Below are 25,760 nucleotides of genomic sequence, written 5' to 3' on the forward strand. Positions count from 1 at the left end.
ACTGAAAAATGAATATTACCAAAGTTTTACATTGATAAATAATGATTTAAAAATGTTTATTAGAAGTTTGCTGCATCTCTTCCTACAATTATCTCCTTCATTTATGCTCTATTCTCTAGATCAAAAATGATAAAATAATTAGTAATTACAGCCTACTTTGAGAGAGTACTTAAAAACTTCAAGCATAAGTGGCTGTAAATGTTTAATGTGTAATTATAATGTGAGAATAAATTAATAACCTGGAAAAACAAAAGTGGTGAGTGGCATGTTTTCCTTCAATATTGAACATTTGTCTTCTAATAGACACTGAACCAGAAATGTGAAATTGGTACTTAAAGCAATACATTAAGCCTAAAGAGATTTCTTACACTTGATAGCCAAATTATATTTATAGCTTCTTCCAATAAGGAGAATATAGCACATACTTGACACATGATTGGTATTCAACATATATTGATGAGTGAGTGATGGGCAACATAGACTAATAGTTGGCTTGTACTTAACATAAAAAGCATTTTCTTGAAAGATACAAAGATATTTACAAGAAGGACAAGCATTTTCACCTAAAAGAAAAATAATAGTACTAGAGAATTATTCAGACAGTTTGAGATATTGACTCTAAGATCTCTCCATGAGAAATGTATATTTGCTTTAAAGTATCCAACTTCATTAAATCATGCAATTTGTTTTGTACATATAACTACATTGTTTACTAAATAAGAAGAATGGGCCAAGAATAGACAATGGTGATCCATTCAATTTGAAGGAGTAAGGCACACATTACTTGATATTCTAATTCTGTATGTTTTAAAGTTGTTATTGTTGTGTGTATTTTTTCTCAAATTAAATGGTGATTTCAAGATCTGGAAACCTGCCTAGATAGTCATTTTTCAAAATTCAACAATTAAAAAGCTTATTTAATGCAATTGCATTAATAACCATTTTACTTTCTGCCTTTGAATAAATTTTTGTAACTTGAGTTGTAATTTTTAAAAGTTTATTTGAACATTTAAAAATTAATTTTATTTAAATTTCTCAATTCCATGTTAGCTAAGTATAGTTATTTCTCAACAACAATTCTTGACATTGACTTTTAATTTTTCCTACCTGAAATTCTTTCTCAAATTCATATGTATTCATAAAATACAAAAATTATTCACATTAGAAATTGGAAATTAGGTAGCCAGATATATAATAAAATAATTTGACTTTTCAACTCCTGTCTAAGTCTCAGTTCCTCAGCTGTGAGATGGGCACAGTAGTGTTCCTCCCACATAAGGCTTTTGAGGGGCTTAAATAAGATACTGAACGTGATACAACTAATATATAGTAAGCACTGAGTAAAACTTTTTAAACCTTACTATTTTTGTCATTTAGCCATGAAGAACCCTTCTACCTTTATAGTGCAGTTTGTGATTCAGAAAACACTGCAATGCCATAGCCCTTCGCAAATGAACCCAGAGTTCTTTGTTTATTAAGTAAAAATCCTTCACTCTGTGCTCAAGTTGTTTCCTCAGCGTGCCCTGCTCTTTCATTCTTTTCCTCTCAGAAGCCCTGTGATTTTTCAAGTTCATTTCCAACTCACTTTTACAACGAAGCTTTCACCCAGATATCTAACCTCCCCTCTATTTCCCTTTCCAAAGTAGTTTGCTCTTATCACTTTTAGATCACTTACTCTATCATCCTGACTTTAAAATTGTCTAGTTGTCTGTCTCCCCATAATCCGATGAGATCGGTGAGCATGTGGGGAATGATAAGCACCATTTTGTGCATAGTAGGCTCTTAAAAAGAAGCCTGTTGAACTGAACTGAATAGAAAAATGAGGAAGTTCATTATCCTTGTGACTCATCTTAATTGTGAAATCATTTGCCATCATCTAAAATCAGATCTGTGAACTGAAATCAGCAGATGTGACGATGGAGGTATTTGAGCACACTGCAGAATATCATGATTCCAGAACACTGCAGGGGAAGTAATTTTCTTCAATGGAGAGCAATGATAAACTCGCTCACATTTAATTGGTGGGACTAAAGAAATACTCCTTAAATCAGTAAGTACTCAGGGGAAATCTAAGAACTTGAATTACACAGTTTGTATGGGATACTATATTTTGAAAATAATAGCTAGAAAACACAGAAAATTGGAGCTTCATTCACTCGTCCTGTCATTATTTTCAAATATTTATTGAGCTTTTATCAGGACTCTAGATTTTGAAAGATTATTAAGACCATGCCCTCCAATATCTTAAAATTGTTAAAATATGGTAACCACATTAAGCTTGTTGGTTAGAATGTTTACACCTGATTTTAATTTAAAAATAAAGTTTGATATTTATTAAAATAACTTATTTTGTACATGCTCCCTTATAAGAATGAAATTCTTTTAGGAAGATGGGGAACAAATTAAAATAAAATAGTAAATATATATATTAAATAGTGAATATGAATTTATTATATATATTGAATAGTGAATTATATATATATGTACATATATATATAAAAATAAATACACAGTTATAAGGTTATTGAGATAGTCAAAGCAAGAAATGTTAGTGGCTCAGACAAAGCTGCTAGTAATAGAGATGGAGAGAACTGAACTGAAATGAAATGTGAGGGCAGGGGCCAGGGGGCAGGGGGCAGGGGGCACCCTGCCAAATAACATGCTTCAATAGCAATGCTTCTGCATGTGAGCACTCCCTAGTCTTACTCTGAATCTTTGACTACCTGATCGTCCTGTTTTTCAATACAAAATCCTTTTGAGAGACAGTGCCTCCTGTTTCTGGCCTGGCCCAAGAGGAAAGTAAGAGTATATGTATAGGTTTACACAACTGCTCCAACTGTGATATCCCAAATATGTATACTGTGGGTTCTCTGGGCGCCCTTCTGCTTCTGGTCCTCTCCTGAATCCACCTTTGTGGTAGTTTTCTGTGAGCATTTTGATAATGGTTTCTTTGTTCAATTTCATCTCATTTGTCCTCCAGCTTTCTGGTATTTCTTGATATTACTGAGTACTTTGGGAGACTTATTTCTATTTTTTTTTACTGGAGTTTCTAGAAGTGTGGGAAGTGAGAGTCTAGTTTTTGTAGAATCAACTCTCTTGCTCTAAAACTCTTCTAATACAATCTCCCAATACACAGACATACAGGCACACATATACACATACACTGGAAATTTCTTATGTTAATTTAACATATAGTGCTTGTTCTTATTGCTACAATATTTAAACCCATTCAAATATTTTAGCTGTTCTTTTAACGTATTATCTAATTTTGAATATTTTTCAGATATAATACCTTAACATACTTTTAATACTTCTGATAACATTGTAGTTGAATCTTCCTCTGGTGTGGAAAATGCTCTTTAAACTTTTATCAGTGCATCAAATTAATGTAGACATTCTTAAATCAATAGAATAGTTCTCTGTTTCCTAATTTTCCATTTCCTTTCATCAAAATGCAAATTAACATAATCTAATATGCTTCTATTTACTATTATAAGAAATACTGTGTTTACTATATCTACATTGAACTTGTAGTAATTAAAAAAAAATTGCAAGGACCTAAATCTTTAAAATATAATTCACTACTATATATTCAAATTAAATAATTTACATTGTTTTAAGACTTGAAGTTCTTCATTACCCTAATATTATCAGTTTTAAAATACTTATGGTTTTTCTTGTGTGATTTTAATTTGGTAATGGGATGCCCTGCCATTCCTTAAGACTTTCGTCTTTGGACTTGAACAGATCTTGATTTGAATCCTAGCTCTACTACTCCATGACATTGGGTAAAGTACTAATTTCTCTGATATTTCTTTTTCCCATCATGTATTTGGGATCATGCCTCCTGCAGGGAGTTGTTTAAATTTGCAGTATAACATATTTAAAGCTTCTTTCACAATTCCTGTTTCTCAACAAACATCCGTTACTGTTGTTCTTACTGATTCTCTGCTGGGTTTACATTTTGACATCAGCACTTATTAGCAGTGTGATATCAGACAAGCAACTTAAAATTTCTGGCAGCATAGAATTTTGGGATTAATTAACTGCGAGAGTGCACATTGAACTACCATACAAACAATAAAGCATTTTATAAAAGTAAAGTGTGAAAAACAGAACTAGAAGGACACATTTTGTTAACTTAGGACATCAGAAAATACACCACTATGACGTAGTTACAGAATAAAGGGAAAGATTAAGAATGGGGCACAATCACGAAGTAAGACTACACAGTACGGAGACTAAAGGGGCACAATCTTTATAGACAGTACCCAGGTATGCCCCAAAATAATAAGGGTGGATCTAGAGTGATTCTCCAACAAAAGTGACTGATTTTGCCAAGTTAGGTACAGATACTTCAGTGATCCTTTCCTATGATTCATTGAAAAATAACTCTTGTAGGGAGGATGGATAGATGGATATTGACCACAGTGGAATAGACATTTATAGGACAACATCAACTGAGCACAAATCAAACCTGTGGCCCTGACTTCATTACAGTACTGCCATAATCTTACCTACCAAGCCAGGAAACTGTGTAGACTGTGTAGACCACACAGACAGGTGCTGATGCATTTAACTTTTTAAAAATAAAACTCTGATCCCACTTCTAGGAATATATCCTAAGAATCCTGAAACACCCATCAGAGAGAATATATGCACCACTGTGTTCATAGCAACACTATTTACAATAGCTAAGATCTGGAAACAACCCAAGTGCCCATCAGTAGTTGAGTGGATAAAAAGCTGTGGGACATTCACACCATGGAATACTACGCAGCTGTAAAGAAGAAGGATCTCGTACCCTTTGGGGCAGTATGGATGGGCCTGGAGAATATTATGCTGAGTGAAATAAGCCAGGGAGAGAAAGACAAACATCACATGATCTCACTTATATGTGGAATCTAAAGAACTTAATAAACTGATGAACAGAATAAATTAAGTGACATGGAAGCATAGATGAGACTGACGAATGTCAGAGGAATGAAGGAGGCTGAGTGGGTGGAAGGGGAGAGAGTAACCAAAGAATTTATATGCATGTATGCACAACCCAAGGACACGGACAATGGTGTGGAGAGAGACTGGGGAGGGGGATGAGACAGGGTGGAATGGGTCAATGTGGAGAAAAAGGGACACCTGTAATATTTTGAACAACAACAAAAATAAATAAATAAATAAATAAATAAATAAATAAATAAATAAATAATAAAACTCAGTCAAAATAGAATATTTACATAACTTGGAAAACAAGCTCTGTAACATTGCTTTAAATCCAGTTTCTCCACTCATTGGCTTGGGCAAGTTATTTAATCTTTCTATAGGTATTAGATTACTCATCTATGAAGTGGGGATAACAATAATACCTACTTCATAGAGTTATTGAATATAATAAATGAATTCACTCATCCAAGGTGGTTTTCCCAGTGTCCAGAATATACTAGATACTAAATGTTAGCTTTATTAGATTGCATTACAACTAGAAGATAGGGCTTTGAATATCTAAAGTAGTGGTCTTATGGATTCTGTGAATGAAACTTCATAAATAAGTGGTAGATCCTTAAACACTGAAATGACTGCTTTGGAAGAGCATTTACTACTCTTTTCCACATTCCAAGCTGGTTTGAAATGGTTCAGGCAACTATTCCAGGTACCTATTTCATACATAAAAAATCTAGCACTTTTGTAACTGATAGTGAGAATAGCATTTCATAAACAATCAATGCTCTAGTGGGTATAACACTCCTATGGAGTATAATCCTATGAAGTATTAATAAAATGCACTTTTCAATAGAGCTGTTAAAGTTAATCCTTGGTTTCTGAAAGGCCATTCTTGATATAGAGACTGAAGTTGTTAAAGTGTATTTTGAAATAGCATTGGCAGTTGTTTAGTGTCCACTTTTTATCACTTTTTGGTATTATTTGTGATTATACATTTATATGTAAATTAATATTTATGAATGTCTTGACCATATGGGTCCTTTATCTCTTCCAGTTTTAGGAATCTCTTATTTAGTTGAAATTATACTATAAATTGCCCTCCCCCCCCCCCCAGCAACTCTGTATCCCTATTATTGTTGAAAAATTAGAAAAATGGAAAAGATGCAGCCCTGGAAAATATGCAGCATACTTTATTAGGCAAGGTTTTAGGAAACAGAAGTGAATTTTTTTGTGTGCCAATGTTTCCATCTAATTATAGATGGCTCTTGCTGGCAGAAGATAAGGGCAGAAGGAAGCCAATAAACTTGCCGTCCTTCCCCTAAGAATATGTGAATAGTGTTGCATGTGGCTGTAACAAATACATTTTTGCCATAATTCGCTATTAATATGTGTTTCCTTTGTTTTATCTGCCTTAAAGTTGTTATACAAAGACAATAGTTAACCTTTGTATTTGTAAAATAATGGAAAATATTTTACTAGTTTTCTTTCATCAGCTACTATTTTTGCAAGATTATATAAAATGTTTATAAACTGACTCTTTATTTTACAACTTCTTTTAACCATTTTATTTTTCATTTCTGTCAGCTCTTTTTCCCCCCTTTTCCCCCCAAAAATTGCTATCCATTTACCTACCAGGTCTGTGAGTCAGGGAATTAAAATACATGAATAGAATTTCAAAATTGCATGCATAAAAGTGCTACACATATGCTAGACAGCTGTCCATGGAATATATCATTTGTTCTTTGAAAAGTCCATATTTAAACTTAAAGTTGACACTGTCCTTAGTTCATGCTACAATGTTTCTAACTTCTCTACATCATAATGTGAGTTAAAGAATGTATGACTCTACAGTTGCTAGTGCTGTCCCTTTGTTTATATATTCAAGGATGACTCTTGCGTATTTCTTTGGCATGCTACATAAACATATCCATACATGTGTATGGATATGCTTAGTGGGGTCGTAAATGGGTTAAAATGTTTTACTTATGTCCAAAATGTGAATTTAAAAACAGATTCAATTGTTTATCAGCTGAAATATTTGCTATAGTAAATACAAATAGCTGGAAGACTTTAATGGTTCAGAGAATATTTCATGAAACATACGCACTTTGGAATTGCCCATCAGCATCTTCAGTGTCAAGTGCACTGGTAATAAAGACAAGAGCATGTGTCTTGCTAATCCAACCAGAATACATTCTCAATGGCCATTTTATTGCGGTAAAAATCTAATATATTTATCCCTGTATGGTGTAAGCTCCCCACTAGCATTATAATTGATTGGAAAAATTAAATATTTTTTCAAAGAGTCCAAATCAAAGCACCATAGAGCAAGAAGTACTCTAAGAGAAGGAGCCATGTAAAGGCATACCTAGAGTATTTACTTGATTTGTCCCAGGTTTAACAAGAAGTCAAAAGTTCTGACCTTATGATATTTTAAGTGATAAAAATTATGTGTTCATAATTTAAAAAATGAAAAGTGCAAGTGAAAAGTAAAAATTCAGCCTATTTCTCCATATCACATACTATACCTACGTCCTAGAGAAAACAACCTAAAATAGTTTACTGGATATCCATTTAGGAAATGTCTATGCATATTTAAACATGTATGTTTAATCTTTTTTATGTAGAAATGGGATCATGCTTTTTATATTGTTCTGAGACTTGCCTTTTTTTCTTTAATAATATATAGTTTTAGATAACTTTAATATCAGAACATATGGATCAATCTAATTCATTTTAACAAATGTTTAAGACTTAACTGGTTCACTGTTACGGATGGGGATGCGCTTTGATGGATATTTTCGTTGCCATTTTAGTTTTGGATCATTCTCAGTTTTGAGATTGTCTTCATGGCCACATTGCTATCAAAGCCACTTGTTCACTTCTGGGTCGCAGGGTAGGCTATCTAGTCCTCCAGGAAGAGCATGGGATCAAACATGGGCAATAGAGTTGCCACCACTAGTTAGTGCTGACCTTCAGACAGGGAAGGTTAGCTTCCAATTTTTCTGTGTCTACATTTACAAGGTGGATCATATTTATAAAACAGAAACATCAGCCCTTAACTTACCAGGTGGTTAGGAGAATAGAGTAAAGCAATCTATGTTGACGTGTTTTGAAAAAGATGAAATATTTTTTAAGTGTAAAGTAGATTCGGCACCCTTGCTCTTGGTAGAATCATAAACTATTAGCTCAGACTTGGGCAATGTTACATGGAAAAAGGACTTGGTAATTTTATTTTATTAGACTTTACTTGATCTGAGATTTAAGGGAAGTTTGAGATCTCACTGGGCACCTGGCAAGACAGAGTAGATAAATCTGCCTTCCTTGCCGCTTTAGTTACTGTTATTGCCGCTGGCCTTGTGAGCCCCGCAGAAACCATCCTACTGTCAGAGAGGCTTCCGCAGCTCTTAGTTATCTCTGTCTGCTGTGTCTTGTGCGTAAGGAGAAATAAGGCAAATCTGACACAGAATCTGCCTGTGTTGTCAGGGGGCAATTAGGGAAGATAGGGTGCTGAAAGGCCTAAATAGGATCAAGTACATATGGCACCTAACAGCATTCCTGACAGGCTCAGAGGCACTCAAATGTTAGTTGCCTAGAACAAGAGAGGTAAGCAAATTAACTGCAGTATAGTAAAAGCAATGGGTAAAGTAATTATGGTAAAAAAAAAAAAAAAAGTTATCAGCATGATACTTTGTTTTACTATAAAACTACAAAAAAATTTATTGAAAAAAAATACACAGTTTGTATATGTGTGTATATATGTGTGCACATGCACATGTGTTGGTAAACTCATAAAATGATAGATCTGAACACTGCATATTTTCAAAAAGTTCACTTTCTCCTAAGAGCTCCATTTTATGAACACTTTAATTTTATGGACTTTTGCTCCTGAGTGTAAATAGCAAATTAACTGTAGGTATTTTATCTATTCGTTTCATGCCTGAGGCAGCTCCTGGAGAACCGGAGAGGGAGCAGGTGTGGCCAGGCAGCTTTGATTGTGTGCTGCGAGTTTCTAGCCCCTTTTATTGGCACTGTTCCTCACCACCCATGAATTAAAATTCATATGGGAATTTTTTAAAAATAGCCTTATATTTTGTTACTGCACTTCGGTTTTCCACCCTTTGTTTTAAGCGTTCACAACTAATTATATTTCTTTTTTTTCCCCCAAATCTGATAAGGAAGATTTTCATATTCTTATGTAGAAAGATTTCCCAGATATATGGTTAGGCAGACAAAGCAAGGGGGAAAGAAGTGGATTAAAAATACTGTATTTTATACGAAAAATACAAGAAATAAAAATACACATAATTTATAATCGATTGTGTCTATGGGAATAATTTTCTTGAATTTACATAGAAAATATGGAAAGGACACATACAAAACCAAAGAGTGGTGACCTGTATAGGACTGGAGGAAAGAGGCAGAGAGAAACAGGGGAGCTAAGGGTGAATAGGCAGGGCCATGGCTTTCTAATGAACCTTGATAATTATTGATTTGATTTTCAACTTTCTGAATGAATGATCTATTCAAAAGAAATAATTAGATTAAAAAAGAGCATTTTAAAATCCATAATTGAGGTAGCAAAATGCATTGGAAACAGAATAAACTATAAGCCTGAAGGGCAAGGGTTTCTGTTGCACATTTGCCGCCATTCCCTGTAATTTAGGACAAGTTGCCAGACTCTCAGCCTCCCTGGCCTGTGTCCTCACCTGGGAGTAAATAGTTATTTAACCTACAGCTGTTTTTCTATTTGCTCCCAAATAAAGAGGTTGCAGTAGATTTGATCATGCCCCAGATGTCATTTTGAGCTATATTTTAATTGATCTGAGATTGTGTTTAATCTAGAGCTATTGGATTAGTTCCATAGGCCACTGAAAGCAAGGGGAACATATTTTCTAATATATTTTCCATCCAAGAAGTTGTCATAATACTTCTTTGAAAAGGTCTGTTTAATAATGTTCCTCTAGCGTTATTTTTTTAAAGGTAGGGACATTGTGTGAAATAATCTCTCTTTAAAAATCTTTGACTATATAGCACATTTCCTTCAAGGAATTTAACTTTTCAACAAAATTTTAAGCCTAGAAATATCCCCTGATAAGAGTAATAGGATTTATAGAGCACCAACTATGTGCTAGGAAATGTACTAGGAACATTATATCTGTAATTTTCTCACCAATCCAATAAAAGGTGATTTTATCTTCATTTTCACTTAGCGACATTTTGATCATGGAGTAGATATTCTAAGTGTAAAACTTGAGTGTCAACAGAATGTATTAGGAAAGGTAAGGAAAATGGATATTAATGTCTCTCTATGAAATATGTTAGCTGTAGCCCTGTCTGGAGGCAATAAAAGACTAAATAATTTCCTTGAGTCTTTTCACTGACATACTGGGTCTAAGAGAGGGTATATATCACGGGAGCTTCTCTTGTCTGCCTGCTCTCCCACAGGCACGCTCGACAGAGAGATATAAAGAGAAAAGTAGACACACTGAGACACACACTTAGTGATGCCCACATAAATGGGAGCAACAAGCAAGAAAGACACACACACAGGCCATACCCAGAGCAGAAAGCGAGAGAGTGAAGGAGGGAGAGACACAGAGGGATATATACCGAAACAGAAACACAAACCCAGAGACACCCATTGTGAAGACTCTGCTACGGCGAGATGATCGGGGAGGCACACAGGGAGATACACAGACAGACAGAATGGGACATGGTCTCAAAGACACTCAGAAGCAGAAAAAGAGACTCATAAATGGAGACACAGAAATATATGCAACAGATGGGTGGGGGGAGCACACGCCTGGTCAGAGATGCACAAGGCAGAAGCATGGGAACAAACAGGAAGATAGGCTGGGTGGAGCCTTGGACATTCAGAGTCATTTACACACAAAACAAAACGCGTGTCCTGTACCTCCGTGAGAATAAAACATACGCTTAACTAGACAGAAAAGCTCACACACAGAGAGATACATACTCAAAGGCAGATTTGACAGCCACAAACACAAACACGGAGAGAGACACAGACATCCCATAGCCTGAAGATAAAAAGAGTGACTTCAGTTCTTACTAAAAGTCCAGAGCTCCCTTGCTTTCCTGCCTCCTGCACTAGGCAGGGGGCCAAGAAGTCCCGTTTCCCGGGCCGCGGATGGTGCCACTCCCTTGGATCAATGTGCTACATTCTGATTGTATTTTTATACTTCTGTTTATTTCACTGTGTTCTAGGGGGGAAAAATTCTCTCACTCTTGGACATTTATCTCCGTTGGATACATTTTGATAAATTTTGCATCTTTCTTACATTATATTTCTTAATTTTTCTAGAAGTATGATCTGAAATGCTTCAGGTTGGGTTCATTGCTTTGTCTAAAAATAATTTCTCCCTGCCAGCCTTAGTTTTACGAAAGCCTGGTGTGATAATATATGAGCTAGTAAGGTAAATCTTAGTAATACATGAACCCCAAAGGATCTAAAATATATTTTCAGTATTAAGTAAATATTAAACCAATTTGGTGTGAAGCATTTTGAGATAGAAATTATTTCTTGACAGTATTTCTAAATATGAAAGCAAAGGAAAAGAGCTATTTAATACTTTTAATGGCACATATATGTTTACATTATCTATGTGTGTGTACATGGGTATTAGATATGATATATGTTTGTACATCTATGTATATAGGTATATATTTATATATCTCTACTTATCTATCTGTCTATCTATCTATCATCTATCTATCATCTATTTAAAGTATTCTCATAAAATAAAGTGTTATTTGAGAATAGGTTGTATTATTTTTTCTTGGCATTGTCTTTCAGAGAAGGAACTTTTCAAGTTGAACTTGCAGTCACACAAACACTTCCGGCTGATGTGTGTCATAGCCATACATGTACTCAAAGTGGTCAATTTTATTTATTTATGTACAACTTTTCATTTACTTCTCAGTGAAATTAAAATAGGAAAAGAGTCAAGAGCCCCAATGTAAGAAAATAGCCTAGATTCCAAGTTTTCCTCCAAGTGCGCTCAAAAGACCTCACTCGTTAAATTACTGAATTCTAGGCTGACCTTGAGCAATCTCCGGAGGAAAAGGAGGTAGGAATTGTCATTTTTAATAGGCTCTCTAGGAATTTTTTATGCACACTCCTGTTGCAGAAGCACTGGCTAGAGAACTAAATTTTATTGATTTTCTCACAGGGATTAATTCTGCAAAATATGCTCAAATACAGAAGCAGGGAGATGTCAGGAAATTATTCTAGTTATGAATTTTGTACATTGAAATTGTCCTGAGTATCCCTATCTCTTCAGTTTCTTTCTTCCTTTATATTTTTAAAATGCTGAACCAATTTAGTCTTTAAGTTTCTCTTCTCCTGTGAGTTTTCTTGCTGCCCTCCTTAACAAAAAATGTCTCCAATAATTAAGCTGCATGCAGAAACGAATTTCTACTCCATTGTAATAAAATAATGTTGAAAATCATTCATTCCCAGGAAGACATTATCTTTAGGTGAATCACAAAAGATAAAAGCACTCTAATTATATGCAATTAAAACACTGGATACTATTTCTTAACCTGTACCCAAAGAGGTGAGTTTTAATACTAAGTAAATCCAGATGTGTTCATATTCAAAGGAAAAATGCATGGAAGTAGAAACTTATCAAACGCACATTGGGGTGATTATTCTTGTATAAAAAGAATTTATCCAAATAATTCATTACAGGTACCAACACTGCAGCCTCTCTTACTGTACTTAAAATGTAAAAACATTGATTCATGAGCAAATTTTTGAAGCACATATCTTGCCTAAAGTCAATTGCAATTTTTTATTGCCTTACATTTTAATATTGCTGTTTCTAGCTTACTATATTGAAATAAAAATTCTGTAATATTTAAGACATGGCTGTTTATCTAAATGTGAAATATTTCACAAAATCAAATGCGATTACCATGTATTTTGAAAATGAACTGCTTTTGTAAAAAATACTGGAGACTAAATGTAAAAGCATTCCTGGTTATATTGGTAAAGATTTTTTTCTTCAAAGCCAATAGCAAAATATTAGTATTAAATATGTTATCTTTGATAAATATTATTATTCTGGGCTATCTTACAACAAGTAGCTTGATTCGAGGCATTTTAATAGCTTGAAGGGAAGAACGAAAATGCAGGGAAGGAGAAAATCAATAAAGCATGGGGCTTCTTATCCCATATTGATTTTTGTAATCCAGAAACCATTAAATACTTGAGAGATAAGCCTCTTTAAGATGCCATGTTTATATTTTAAAGATTAAATCCCTTAATTTTGCTCTTGGGCTTCCCAAAACACGTTGCATGCACAAGATAGAATGTAAGCTTTTGGTGGCCGTGTTTTCTATTGCCGAGGTTCTTAAGCTGATCATCTTAAAAGCGAATTGTGAGTAGGGTCACCCTCAAGCAGTCTCTTCTTGCAGTGCTGGTGAACACAGACACCTTTTAAACAGCACTACAAATTATGAAAAAAAGCTAGAACATTAAAGGTGGTAATTATAGAATTAGCAAAAATACTTTAATATTCAAATAATTTAAAAGTATAATTTTAATCCAGGGTATCATTTTTACCTTTCCATAAACAATGTTGGTATTTTAACTGGAGAAAGTATTAGCAATGAGTGCTAGCTTGTCCCAAACCTGTCAGCTCTCTCCTTAATGAGTATTATTATAATGGGAGGAAAGAATTGCTGTGACATTTTGCTTTTAAATTTTCTGCACTTTTTTCCTAATGCAAGAAACTCAGACTTGACATTTTGCCAAAGAAGAAAAAGTGATTTTTTAATCTCATTTGCTTGTAATCAATTTCAAATCTATAATGACTAAATATTAAATGAGCAAAGGTTTTATTAAATACATTCAAAACTTGCACTTTTTAAAAGATGCAGCAAAATATGTTTTTGCTCCTGCAGTTGTTCTAATATCAATTAATCTAGTTTTCAATATTTAATTTACTATTTCAGTAATACTTAATATTTATTGTGTTCTTTCTTTTTAATTGAATTTATTGAAGGGACATTGGTTAATAAGATCATATAGGTTTCAAGTGCATGTTTCTATGATACATGACCTGTATTGTGTTCTTAAAATATGCCAGATACTGTTCTAAGAGCCACATATATATTACCACCTTTAATCTAATAAATAATGCTATGAGTCTGATATTATTTCTACCCCCAATTTATAGATGGATAAATTGAGGGCCAGGATCATTAAGTAACTTGACAAAAAGCTGACAGCAGGTAGGGTAGTGGACCTAGGGTGAAACATCAGGGTATCTGATTCCAGAATCTGTGTTCTTGATTGGCACATGAGGAAGCAAGAGGATTTTAATTTAAAATTTTTAAAAAATATATGTGAATTTTTTCTTTAAGATAATACAAATACTCTTCTTTTGAGGCTATGATGCAGCTAGTCCTTTGTCATAGCCATGACCTTTATAATTAGTAGTCCTCGCTATCCCTACCTCACTTATTAATGCCAATAAGATAAAGCTTCCACATTATGTGGGAAAAGGCTTTTTAGTGTGTTCACACTCAATTATTTGATTCTACAACAATCTTCCCAGGTAGCGAGAAGACAGTATCTCTTCCTCTTTACAGCTAAAGAAAGGCTCACAGAGTGATGTGGCTTAAACAATGCCATACAGATTATCACCTGGTTAAATGGCAAAGTTCAAACTAGAGTCCAGGCTTTCTGTTACTACTTTGGTCTCTGTCACCAGAGAACTTGACAGCTGTCATTTGGAGATGAGCCATCTCATGCCACTGAGGCTTCTTGCCAGAGCAACTGCAACACGGCTTCGCCGTCTGGGCCCTACCTTAGCTTATACCCCTGAGGATAAGGAACAGACTCAGGTTCACAGCTGGCGTCTCCATTGAAGAGACCATGTTTTCTGCCTTCTTCCAGACTGTCCCACCCCCGCGAAGCTAATCCTGTCCTGCTTACTCCGTGTTTCTGAATAGACAGGGCGTCTATAAGGTGCTCTCCTGCCTCAGAGCACAGTACTCACATGCTTTTTTTTTTTACATCTTGTGTACACAACCTCACTTCTCTTTCCTCATACAATGGAAGAGTTTCCCAGCACATCTTGTCTCCACATTTGGAATTGTTACATTTATTATTATTTTTCTTTACCATTTCAATGCACCTAAAGTCATGTAGTGAATTAGCAGCAGAGTTTGCTCTGAATGGTTGTGTGTGTGTGTGTGTCCCATTGAGACATTATTGGATTTTTAACTGCTATTCTGTTGACCTTCATTCAAGCAATTTTGTGACATTTTTTGGATGTCTTGTAGGAACACAGAATAGTCTTGATGTTGTGAATTTTTTTTTTAGAATAAGACAGCACTGGGTTCACTTCTTGGCCTCTTATTAGATAGAAGATATTGGATAAATTTATCAGTTTTCTGAGCCCCAGATTCCCCTCCCAACTCACCCATAAGTGGAATAATAATAATCCTTGGATTTGGAATAGTTATGAGGAGTCATTGAGGTAACCCATGAGGAGTAGTAAGCATAGCATCAGTTTTTGGCCTTTTAAAAACAAGTCTATTAACCTCTATTTTCCAAACTATTAAATGAAGTTAAAACAACCTACCTCATAACAATAACTTGCTTGACCATTTACATTATATCAAATATGCAATATGATAAACTAATTTAGTTATTGCAACAACTTTATAAGTATGTACCGTTATTACTATTCTTATTTTACAAACAAGAAAATAGAGGCACAGTTAAATTAAGATCATAGAGCTTTTAAGAAGCAGAAGCAGGATTTGAAAGTAATAGCATAGTTTGAGAACCTATACTTTTAATCACTATGCTGCATTGCTTGGCTTAGCCTGACAATTAAAAATATATGGAAATCTATTGTGTGTTAGACACATGAAGTAGATGCTCAATTGATGACCCATTTTTAAAAGCTCTTTCTGCCAGATTGTCAAAGTATGGAGCTATTGTGTAGCTAGCAGGAACATTTTTCTTGGGTGATGAGGTACTTTTACACAGTCTTTCGGAAAGTCATTGGTGGAAAAATGTTTATGTAGTCAACTACTGCTACGTGCCTTCTAGGTTGCTTGGTGCTTGGTAGAAGTCATAAAGCTTGCACACTCTTTCCTTCTGAGGATATTGTGGTAAATCTGCCTTAACACTTTTCAAGGTGAGTGCAAGATACCAAAATTACCTTTTGCCAGTACATTTTGGTGATAAGTTATTTGGCAAGAATGAGGACATATTAGACTCTAATTAAATGGTTCTGCTAATTAAGCAATGGGGCCCAGGTCACATATATAAACTTAGTGGAAACAGTTGTAATATCTATATGTTAGACAGTACATATTAAGGGACTCTCAACTTGATAATCTTCATTATTATTGTACTCTTTTTATATAATGGGAACTGCACTAGCTATTTCACATCTATGATCTTGAATCCTGGTGATAGTTCTGTTATGTGGGCATTGTACAAATGTACATTTAAGACGACTGAGTATTCAGAGGGTCACATAGCTAGTAGGTGGCTGAGTGAGGACAAACTACTTCTAAAGTCTTTTTTATTTTAGTATATATTATACTAGGAGGTGAGGGGATAAAGATTTGATTGGAAACGATGCTTAGCAAAAGGGTTAAAGATGAACAAAAAATTCACTCTGCTTCTCAATGTAGGCCCTTTTCTAGACACTTTCAATGATCAGTATAGCGATATTTATTTTTGAGGGGTGGCATTGGGCTTCTAAGAGTCTATAGAGTTAAAAATCATATCTAAGGTTACACAACTAGCACACAAAAGAACCAATATCCAAACCTATATATTTCTATTTTCAAACCCATTACAACTCAATCACAATATTAAGTAGTATGAATATATGTTTTTGAAAATATATTTCAGAGTCAGAGTCTTCTAGGTTTTGAAATGTCTTTGAGATTAATTCAGAGGTAATAGTAAAAATATAAATTGTCTAGTTAGAAAGGATGTTAGCCCATAGCATTGTTGCTGGATGTTAGGAGCCCCCTACCATGCCAATCTTTCATGCTTTGTTTCTTAAACCACAGTTAAGGACATCCTGGGGGAGGGCCAAAGCATCTTAGGTGCTAGAGTAGAGGGATTCCAGGGCTTCTGGGCAATAGTTATTTACTAACCTGTACAGAGCATTTCACTCTTTCATTGGTTTATATGCCCATACATTAGCCTTAGCTACTCTTGTTTGTCTTTAAGTCAGGCTGATTATTTAATTCTTCTACACTTAAATTATTTCACACACTACTCAGGCTGAGGGTATGCACTACGAAAAAAGTATTTCTCTTAACTGATATTACTTATTTGGTTTACACTCTAGGATCTTTGTCCGCCCAGACCTGTTGGCTTGTTTGTAAAATTGTTTTGTGTTTTTTTTTTTTCTTTTTTAAAGGTATTTTTATAAATATTTGTTTTTATTTAAATTTTAACCTCACTGACATTTAAGTAAAACGCTGGTAGGGAAGTATGGAAGGCTTTATAGCTGTAATATAGTTATGGTAGACCTATTGGTTTGTGGTTTAATTACATTTTCCTTTTCTCTACTTGTCTTCTATTGCCATGTGACTTATTAGAAGGGAACTAACTAGACTGAGTGATAAGAAACCTGAGATCTAGACCTAGGTCTGCATTTAACAAGCTTCAGGGCCTGGGCAAAATCAGTTAACACTCTATTTTTGTTTTGAGGCCCTATGAAATGACAAGGTACCAACTCTAGTTCTCTATGAATCAGGTCACAAAATCACTGGCTTCACCAATGGTTAAAGATTATTTCCAGAGTTAGAGTTTGGAAACAGAGGGAGGGGTTATACCTCAGAGAGCAAAGTCTGTGGTGGGAGGTAAAACTGGCTTTGAGGTGGGCGTGATGTGGGCATCCTTGCCGTGCTAAAATGGGGGTGAGAGATCCAAGTAAAAATTGCTTGCAGAATATCTATCTTCATATAAATATAAGAATAGTTAGGATATGTTAATTCTCAGTATGTTAATTCTTAGGCAAAGTAAGTTTGACTTTAAATACAAATTTAATAGAAAACTTTTAAAATATAAAACCTCTGATGTACTGACGTCTTAGATTTTGCTTCGTGGTGATATTTAGTTTATTTGCAAACAGAGGTAGAATAAGACATTCTAGGCTCCTTTTCCATCATTGAGTTTCCTCTAATAAGGCTCTTTTCCCCTGATGAGAACATAATGCAGGTCTCTGTATAAAATATGCTCTGCTGTATTTGTTAGAATGACTTTGCCTCTTTCAGCTTTTCTGTTTAAGATTCAGATAAGGCAGGTGGCCTGCGTGTGCTTAAACCCTTTCAAGGGCTTCTTACTGCTTTCAGGATTAAGACAAACATCTTCAGGGGAGAGGAGCTGCAGGCCTGATGGATACCTGCCTGGCTATCCATCCGCACACCCCACTGGTCTGTTTCCCTCCCTGTGTGCCAGCCACGCTCACCTCCAGGCTTGCTCTCATTTTAGAGCCTTTCACAGGCCATTTTTTGGGGGGCAGAATCTTCCTCTCACCCTCAGCCTCTTTGTCTGTTTGATGTTCACTTACTCTTCAGTCTCGGGCCACACTGTGCTTGCTCAGTGAGGTCTTCCTGAGCCCGGCTAGGTCCCCGCCTATAACCTCCCAGAACACCACGACTTTGTTCTCAACACAGTTTGTCAGTCTATGTTTATGGGAGTGATTACTTGTTTAATGTCTTTTTCTCTGAAAAAGTTAACTTGCATGGGGACACGGGTCTTGCGTGTTCTGCTCGCTGTGTCCCCTGAGCACCTTGCTAACGCGTGTATCTTTTGAACGGCTGCATGACTGAGTCCTGCGGCCCTGCCAAGGAGGCTGGGCTACTGATGCTGTCCCAGCCTCAGGTCCTGCGGAGACTGGGAGGGCATCTGGTGCCCCTTGTGCCCTCACGGTATTGTAGGCACATCTCTGGGGACTGCGTGGAGAGCAGTGGAGAGTGTGTCTTCACAAAGAGTTTGTACAACACACAGCACGTTGCTCCAGACGAAAAGGGGACACTCTGCTGACATTCTTCATGCCGTAAAAGTACTGCATCGGCATTAAATGCGTCTGCATTTTAAAAAAATCAAATATAGTGTTAAAAAAGTAATAAGCCTGTGCAAATTTGGTGATGCTCAGATTAGGGGTTAGCCTTTTTTACTTACTTTTATCTGCCTAATTTTTTTTCCAGATGCTATCACTTTTCTTCTAGCAGAATTGCTTTTGAATTCAAAGTTATGTTAAGGTAATTTAATGAAGAAAAATCTTGTCTTTCTTATAAGTATGAATGAGTTCGTCTCCTTGTACTTCGCCCAAAAAGATTTCTTGTTCTATCTTTTCCTATTTTAACATCAAATTCTCTGTTTCCTAAAAGTCATGTTTTAAGCTGTGCTCTGCTTCTGAAAACCTGTTTGAGGGAATATGTTTTGTGTTCAGGCGAGTGGTTTCCTCCAACACAAAATGAACACAGACCATGCCTGCTGCATCCATGCTCTTGGAACCTGGCTTCTTCCACAGCATGTATACATAGGAAGCATGAACCTAAACATGCAGCTCACCAAAGACACTCAAACGTCATGAATGACACCGTGGTGCCAGCAAAAAGTGCACAGATATGGGTTCTTTTGAAAACTATCGATTATTCCAAAGTTTACTTTCAATATCTCATCACACTGGTTTACACTATATCTTTATTCTATCATAATACAGATTTATGACATTACTCAAAAATTTTTCCTTTTAATTGAAAACGTTTTAAGAAAAAAATATTTTTCAGCTTTGATTACTTTATATCTGTTCATATAATTAATAGTGTAAGAGTTGTGATTACTTTTAGTTAAATCAATACAGTAATATAAAAATAATGAGTATTATTCCAAATCAGTCACCTCACTTATTTTTGTATTCTCAAGAGGTGTGTATTGCAGTTATAGAAAATCAACTAAATTTCAATGTAAAATTCAATAGTTTTGCAATGATACCAACTGCTGTGATACAGAAGTTCTTAAAGTCATTGTATTTTAATGTTTGTCAATTTGGAAAAAATCAAATATGCTGCAATTTTAATTTTAAATGTATTGAATTTTGGCACTGTCCACCATATGGAGCAGACATAGTTAGGTATTTTTATATCCTTGATCCTAATTTTATAAACTAAATCTTGGCCTAAGAACATCCATGAAAAGACTTAGCCTGTTTCCAATTGTTCCAGAACAATGGCAACATCCTTAAGTTCTCCCATCCTGTGGAAATGGCCTTAGGAACTCTTTAGAGTCAGTTTATCTCAAAGGCTGCTGAGTAGAGAAGGTGGAGAAAGTAAAGAGAGCAAGGTCATTAGCCAGGGCTCCCCATCTATCAAGATGGAACTCACTGGAACCTCGAGCCCTAAATAATCCAAAAATTTTCAAAAACTTGTTCTCTTAAGGACACATTTCTCATGGCCAGCTTTCCAACACAGGAGCTAATAATATCCTCAACCTACTTGCCTCTTGCAGATATGTGTGACACAAAATACAGATGATTTCTGCTGAATTGAGCCCATAATGAAGGAATTTATAATCAGTTTTAATGTATTTGAGATCTAAAGTATATTAGCCCTTCATCAAAGGGAATGATAAAAAGCCACATTAATATGGGTGGATAGTAATTATTTCAGAGCTCATAATCATTTCCTAGTTAACTATAGAGAAATGCTGATATTTTTATTCTTTTTTTCAAAAAATAAAAGGCACGTGGTCAGATTCTGAAATGTAAGAATGTCCTTTATAAAGGCTGATACTTTGAATCATGCTTATGGTAATGGCAAAATAACTATTTTGGATTTAAAGGAGTTCAAAGTTCACAGTTAGGAGTGCCCTGTACTTTCCTTGGTCCTGTTGTTTCCCCACTGATTCTATTGATTGCCTATAGGAGATATAAAATATAGTAATTACTCTCACTCCCTTTCAAAATGACGTGAGGTCTCCTTTCCCATTAACTCTAATGAGAGTTATGTGTGCATTCCTCAAGGAGCACAGACCCTACAGAGCTCAAAGGCAGAATAAATCACTTCTACGCCCAGGTTTTAGAGCACTCACTTGCTTTCTAAGTTGGCTCTTTAAGTTACTCATTTAGACTGCTGGTATTGAAAATGCACTGCTTGTAGTTTAAAAGAGGCATAGTTGGAATGTTGTTAACAGTTGTTATTCTGTTGAAGGATAAATGGTTTACCCTTCGGGGAAAATTGCGCTGATCAACTTGCAGGAATGAGTGGTCCCTAAAACGTGGCTACCTATTATTCTTAAGAAAATTAATGACAATTACCTCTTGCAATATTTTCTTTCTATTTAAATTTTTTTAAACGTCAGAAATTACATCAATTGTAACAGTTTAGAATAAAGGAAAAATGAGCCAGAGTTGCTGATATCCTAGAGAGAAGGGAGTTCAAGGCACTGGGCTGTCTTCTTCCCAGCTTGGGAGTAAGGAGCCTTGAGAGCAGGTTGGGATTGGTTTTGGTAATTCACTGGTATATGTGGACTCTGTTGAGGCTCCCTTAGAGAAACCAATGTTGACCTTCTCAACTTCACACCATGACCCTCTAGGATACTGATTCTCAGTGCTTTTAGGCATAGGAGATAAAAGACATCTGTTTTCTTTCTTTTTATAATCAGTTTTGCCCCAAACTGTAATCAGCCCTGTTTTTCCCAGAGAACCTTCAAAAACCAGATGTTAAAAAATTATTGATATTTAAAAAAACCAGTTATTCTGAAATCACAGATATTGCTAGAACCCATACTGTGGGAACAATTTGATATCATTTAATAATAAGGTTTTATTTAATACTCAGTAAATGAAATTCTTTACTTGGGAGAATTGGACTTAATTCTTCTCTAAGAGAATGATGTCCCATCTATTTACGATGCTGAAGCAATATCTGGATCTGTGGCTGACTCTTCAGAGTCCTACAGGAGAAGATGTCCCTTGCAGCTTACCTATGTAGTCATTAGCCCACATCAGTTAAGAGGCATGCGGCCTCCTGAGCAGGGAAAGTGATGGTAAATATGTTGCAAAAAGCTGGGTCAACCATTCCATCCAGGGAGAAATTCTCTTTGTATAAATAGTAGCAATTCCGTGGCTTCTCTGCTTATACAGACCCACACAAGTGGGAGATCATGTTTTAATAAAAATTCTCTTACTATCACATGTTATGTAGACCAAAAGCTAACAATTCTGTATGTGTGCAAAGCATGTTACTGGCTGGTGGTTGTAGAACCTAAAGGATTTCCCAAAGAATCATGTAAATTGCCTTGGGTAGCCTAGAAAGGGAAAGAAAAATACTTCCTTCTAAATTGTCCAAGAGAGATACCTTATAAAGTCCTACATAAAGTGAAGAGAGTGACTTATTATTATTATTTTTTAAAGAGCAGGATCTTTTTTTTTTTTTTTTAAATATATCTTTATTATTTCAGAGAGAGGAAGGAGAGGGAGAGAGAGAGAAACATCAACTATGAGAGAGTCATTGGTCAGCTGCCTCCCATATGCCCCCGACTGGGGATCGAGCCCGCAACCCAGGCATGTGCCCTGAAGGGGAATCGAACCTCGATCTCCTGGATCCTAGGTCCATGCTCAACCTCTGTGTCACGTCAGCCAAGCCAGAGTGATGTAATTTAATTGTGATAGGTTTTACATGTGATTCAACAAAAATAAAATAAAAATTGAGCTCATATTAATAAAACCAAGAATTAAGCAAATTAAGAAATTTAACTGAAATTTGGAAGTAGATAGTTGTTTTGACAGCAATAAATATTTACCATATACTAAATCTGTGTTAACCAGTGAATAAAACCATGACTTTGAAAATAGAAATGCAAGAAAATATATTTATTGAAGTGTGTTCATCTATTGCTTTATGTAATTATAGAAAAATAAAAGACTTGAAAATACCATTCTCTAAGTCTAATATTTTGCATGTTCTAAAATTGGAAATATTTCAAATATAGATCTGATAACAGCATTTTTAAATTTTAAATTAGAATATTTCTGTTTTTCAGAAATGTAGCAATAGTGTTACATGAACATCAAGTAATACTGAGGGCTTTTTCTGCATTTTAAACAGGATCATATTAAAGAAAAGTAGAATTCTGGGAGCTTTCAACTGTGTGTCAGTTAACGTAAACTGTTGCTTTCATCTTGGTTTCTTCCTAATGGAACAATTGCTTGCAGGAGTGACTATGAAAGTATATCACTTAAATTATTGTGTATAGCTACTATGTCTGTGTTTGGAATGACCTTGAAACCATAACCTTACAAAGGAGTAGTCAACAGGTCATTTCAATTACATGATCAATTTCTCCATTTCCAATCTTTTGACCTTTGCCAATTATTAATATTTTTCAATGTTGTCTCTCTGAGCTGATGAAACATAACTGTATTATATCTCTTTTTTTCCTTCTGTTTTCTGTGATGGTATTTTTCATTCTTTGAAGGTTATGATATTAGATGTAGTTTTGAATTATAAACAGAATGCATAACAATCTCAGAACAGACATAGAATTCTTTCTCAAAAATGTTTAACAATCCTTCCCTATGAAGTGCGCTTAGAATTAATGCCTGCTTTTTTTTCTATTTCTTTTATTGAAATCAACATATGCCTTTTAGTCTTTTTTCCCTCCCTTTTCCATGACTTATTTTATGCATGACAAAACTCTTGCTTACTGCTATGTGGTTGGCTGTCTTTTAACTTGACTGTCTTGTGTTTGTAATGATTGCTTTTTGCATGAGGATTATGAAATGTCATACAAATTAAATGGTTACAGAAAGAGAAATGTGGGGCTTCACTTGCTTTTTTTGTGCTGAATATGTCAATTATGTGACACTTAAAATTACTTTCATATGGCCTTGACTTCCCCTTTGGTGTGTTCCTTCATTCTAGCAATTAGTATCCGAAGACATGATCTCATTATAAATAACTATATGGGGCATGAAATAACACTAGGGTATAATTCCATTATATTCTTGAATTAACTATGAAATATAAGTCCTGATTCTGTAACTTACCTTTATAGTTAAACACTGCCTTCCAATGATGGTACCTTTGCCCTACCAGGTGACCAGATTATCTGTTCATACATTTGTACAGTTTGCAAATGTCTTACATCCACAGCTAAAATTTAATCGAAACACATGGGGAAATATTTATTTAATGACAAGTAATTTTAAAAAGTCACAGTTTTGAATAATGTATGGTATAAAAATGTGTAAGACCCAAGTGTTAATTCTTTTACAATAATAACAGAAGAAAAAGGGAAAAAACACCCTAAAAATGTTCATTTCTCTGTTTTCCCTAATGTTTTATATTGTCCCAAATTAAAGAATGAGTTTAGCCTACTTTTTTTGTTGTTGTCACCAATTTTAATTAGAAAAGACACAATAAATTAAGTTCTTTCAGCTAATAAAATGTTTACTTTTTTGTATGCAATGGGTATTAAAAATCACTTTCTTCGTTTATGACTTGAGTTTCAAACCATAATGTATTTTTTCAATGCTGGATATATTCACAAATCAAATCTTCTATGAGGTATTTTGGGGGAAAGGGATATTTTTTTTTCTTAAACAAAATAGATAATCAACTTTAATATAACCACTTCCCCACTCTTTTTGGAAATACCCTTGAGAATTTTAGTATTTACATTTATTTTTTCCCCTCAGTCTTGTTTATTCTTGAATTGTCTTTTTTTTTTTTCCTTCCATTTCTCCATTCTCAATCCTAGGTCCCCTTACAAAGAAACAGACAGATGATTTAGGTGATAATGACGGTGCTGAAGATGAAGGTATTTTTTCCACCCAATCTACTTGCATGACAAGGGCCTCGATCGCTTTTTCCACCCCTTTCTATTTTTTTACTTCTTGTCTTTTTTTGAAGAGTTGTTTTCAATTCTCGTTTTTGATGTGTTTTGTCTTCTTGCTTGTTGTTACATATAAATATACATTTTTAATTTTTTAAACAAATGAATGTCGTTTTACATTTTGATACCAGCCATTAAAATGTTTTAAAAAGAGAGGCTTTTTTTGTTGTTGTTGTTGTTTCCTTGGACTGACTTTTGATATGTTCCATCCCACGTTTTGACTGAAATTCGTCCATGTTCTTTGAACTAACAATATCCCCCCCGTAGTCTCTCTCTACCCATTTTGCATGTTTTCTAATACATGTAAATATCTTACCCAATATCAAAATGTGTTTCATTTTTTACATTTGATATTTGTTTAAAAGGTACCCTGCACCCAATAAAAGGAAGGACAGAACTGGAAGCTGATATAAAGTGTTTCTTGAGCAATAGAGTTTAGATTTTTAAAATACTGTTTTCTGTTGACTTGCTTAAATCTCACATAAATAAGTAAAATTTTATAAGTGAGAAAGGAATTAGACCTATTCAGATAACTGTAGTAAACATTGTACAACTACTTAAGTACTCTGGGCTCATAATAGTGACCAAATCTGGCAGAATTTAGAGTTTTTTTAAACAAGATTATATGGATATTCTTTAATTTCAAAGGCACAATAAGTTTCTAGATTGGTAATGAAAATATTCTGATTTTTAAAGTATTGTCACCTATAAGCAATAAATATTTCTTGCTTTATTATTATTTTTTTTTCTCTTTCCAACTTTCTTATGACATAGAATTCTGATTTTCTCTCTAAATCAAAGTACATATTATGTTTACTTGACACATCTCATTCTACTGTGGACTTTTACCTGGTGTTTAAATGGAGTCTCTAGAAAGGCCCACTGATTCTTTCAGTTCATCTTG

The 25,760-nt window shown here is 34.8% G+C and overlaps 1 protein-coding gene across 9 annotated transcripts in view; it reads left to right on the plus strand.

The window, feature by feature from the left end:
• The window catches only part of NLGN1 (neuroligin 1), a 710,817-nt gene that overhangs the window by 283,053 nt on the left and 402,004 nt on the right, over positions 1–25,760 (plus strand). For 3 of the 9 annotated variants that reach the window (XM_081138369.1, XM_081138367.1, XM_081138368.1), the window contains exon 3: positions 24,722–24,781. The exons of the other annotated variants lie outside the window; for them this stretch is intronic. In XM_081138369.1, coding sequence (XP_080994495.1) covers positions 24,722–24,781 — 60 coding nt within the window. The remainder of the gene's footprint in view (positions 1–24,721; positions 24,782–25,760) is intronic. 9 annotated transcript variants of the gene reach the window in all.

This window comes from Miniopterus schreibersii (genome assembly GCF_964146895.1).
Source record: "Miniopterus schreibersii genome assembly, chromosome: 5".
Lineage (NCBI taxonomy): Eukaryota > Metazoa > Chordata > Mammalia > Chiroptera > Miniopteridae > Miniopterus > Miniopterus schreibersii.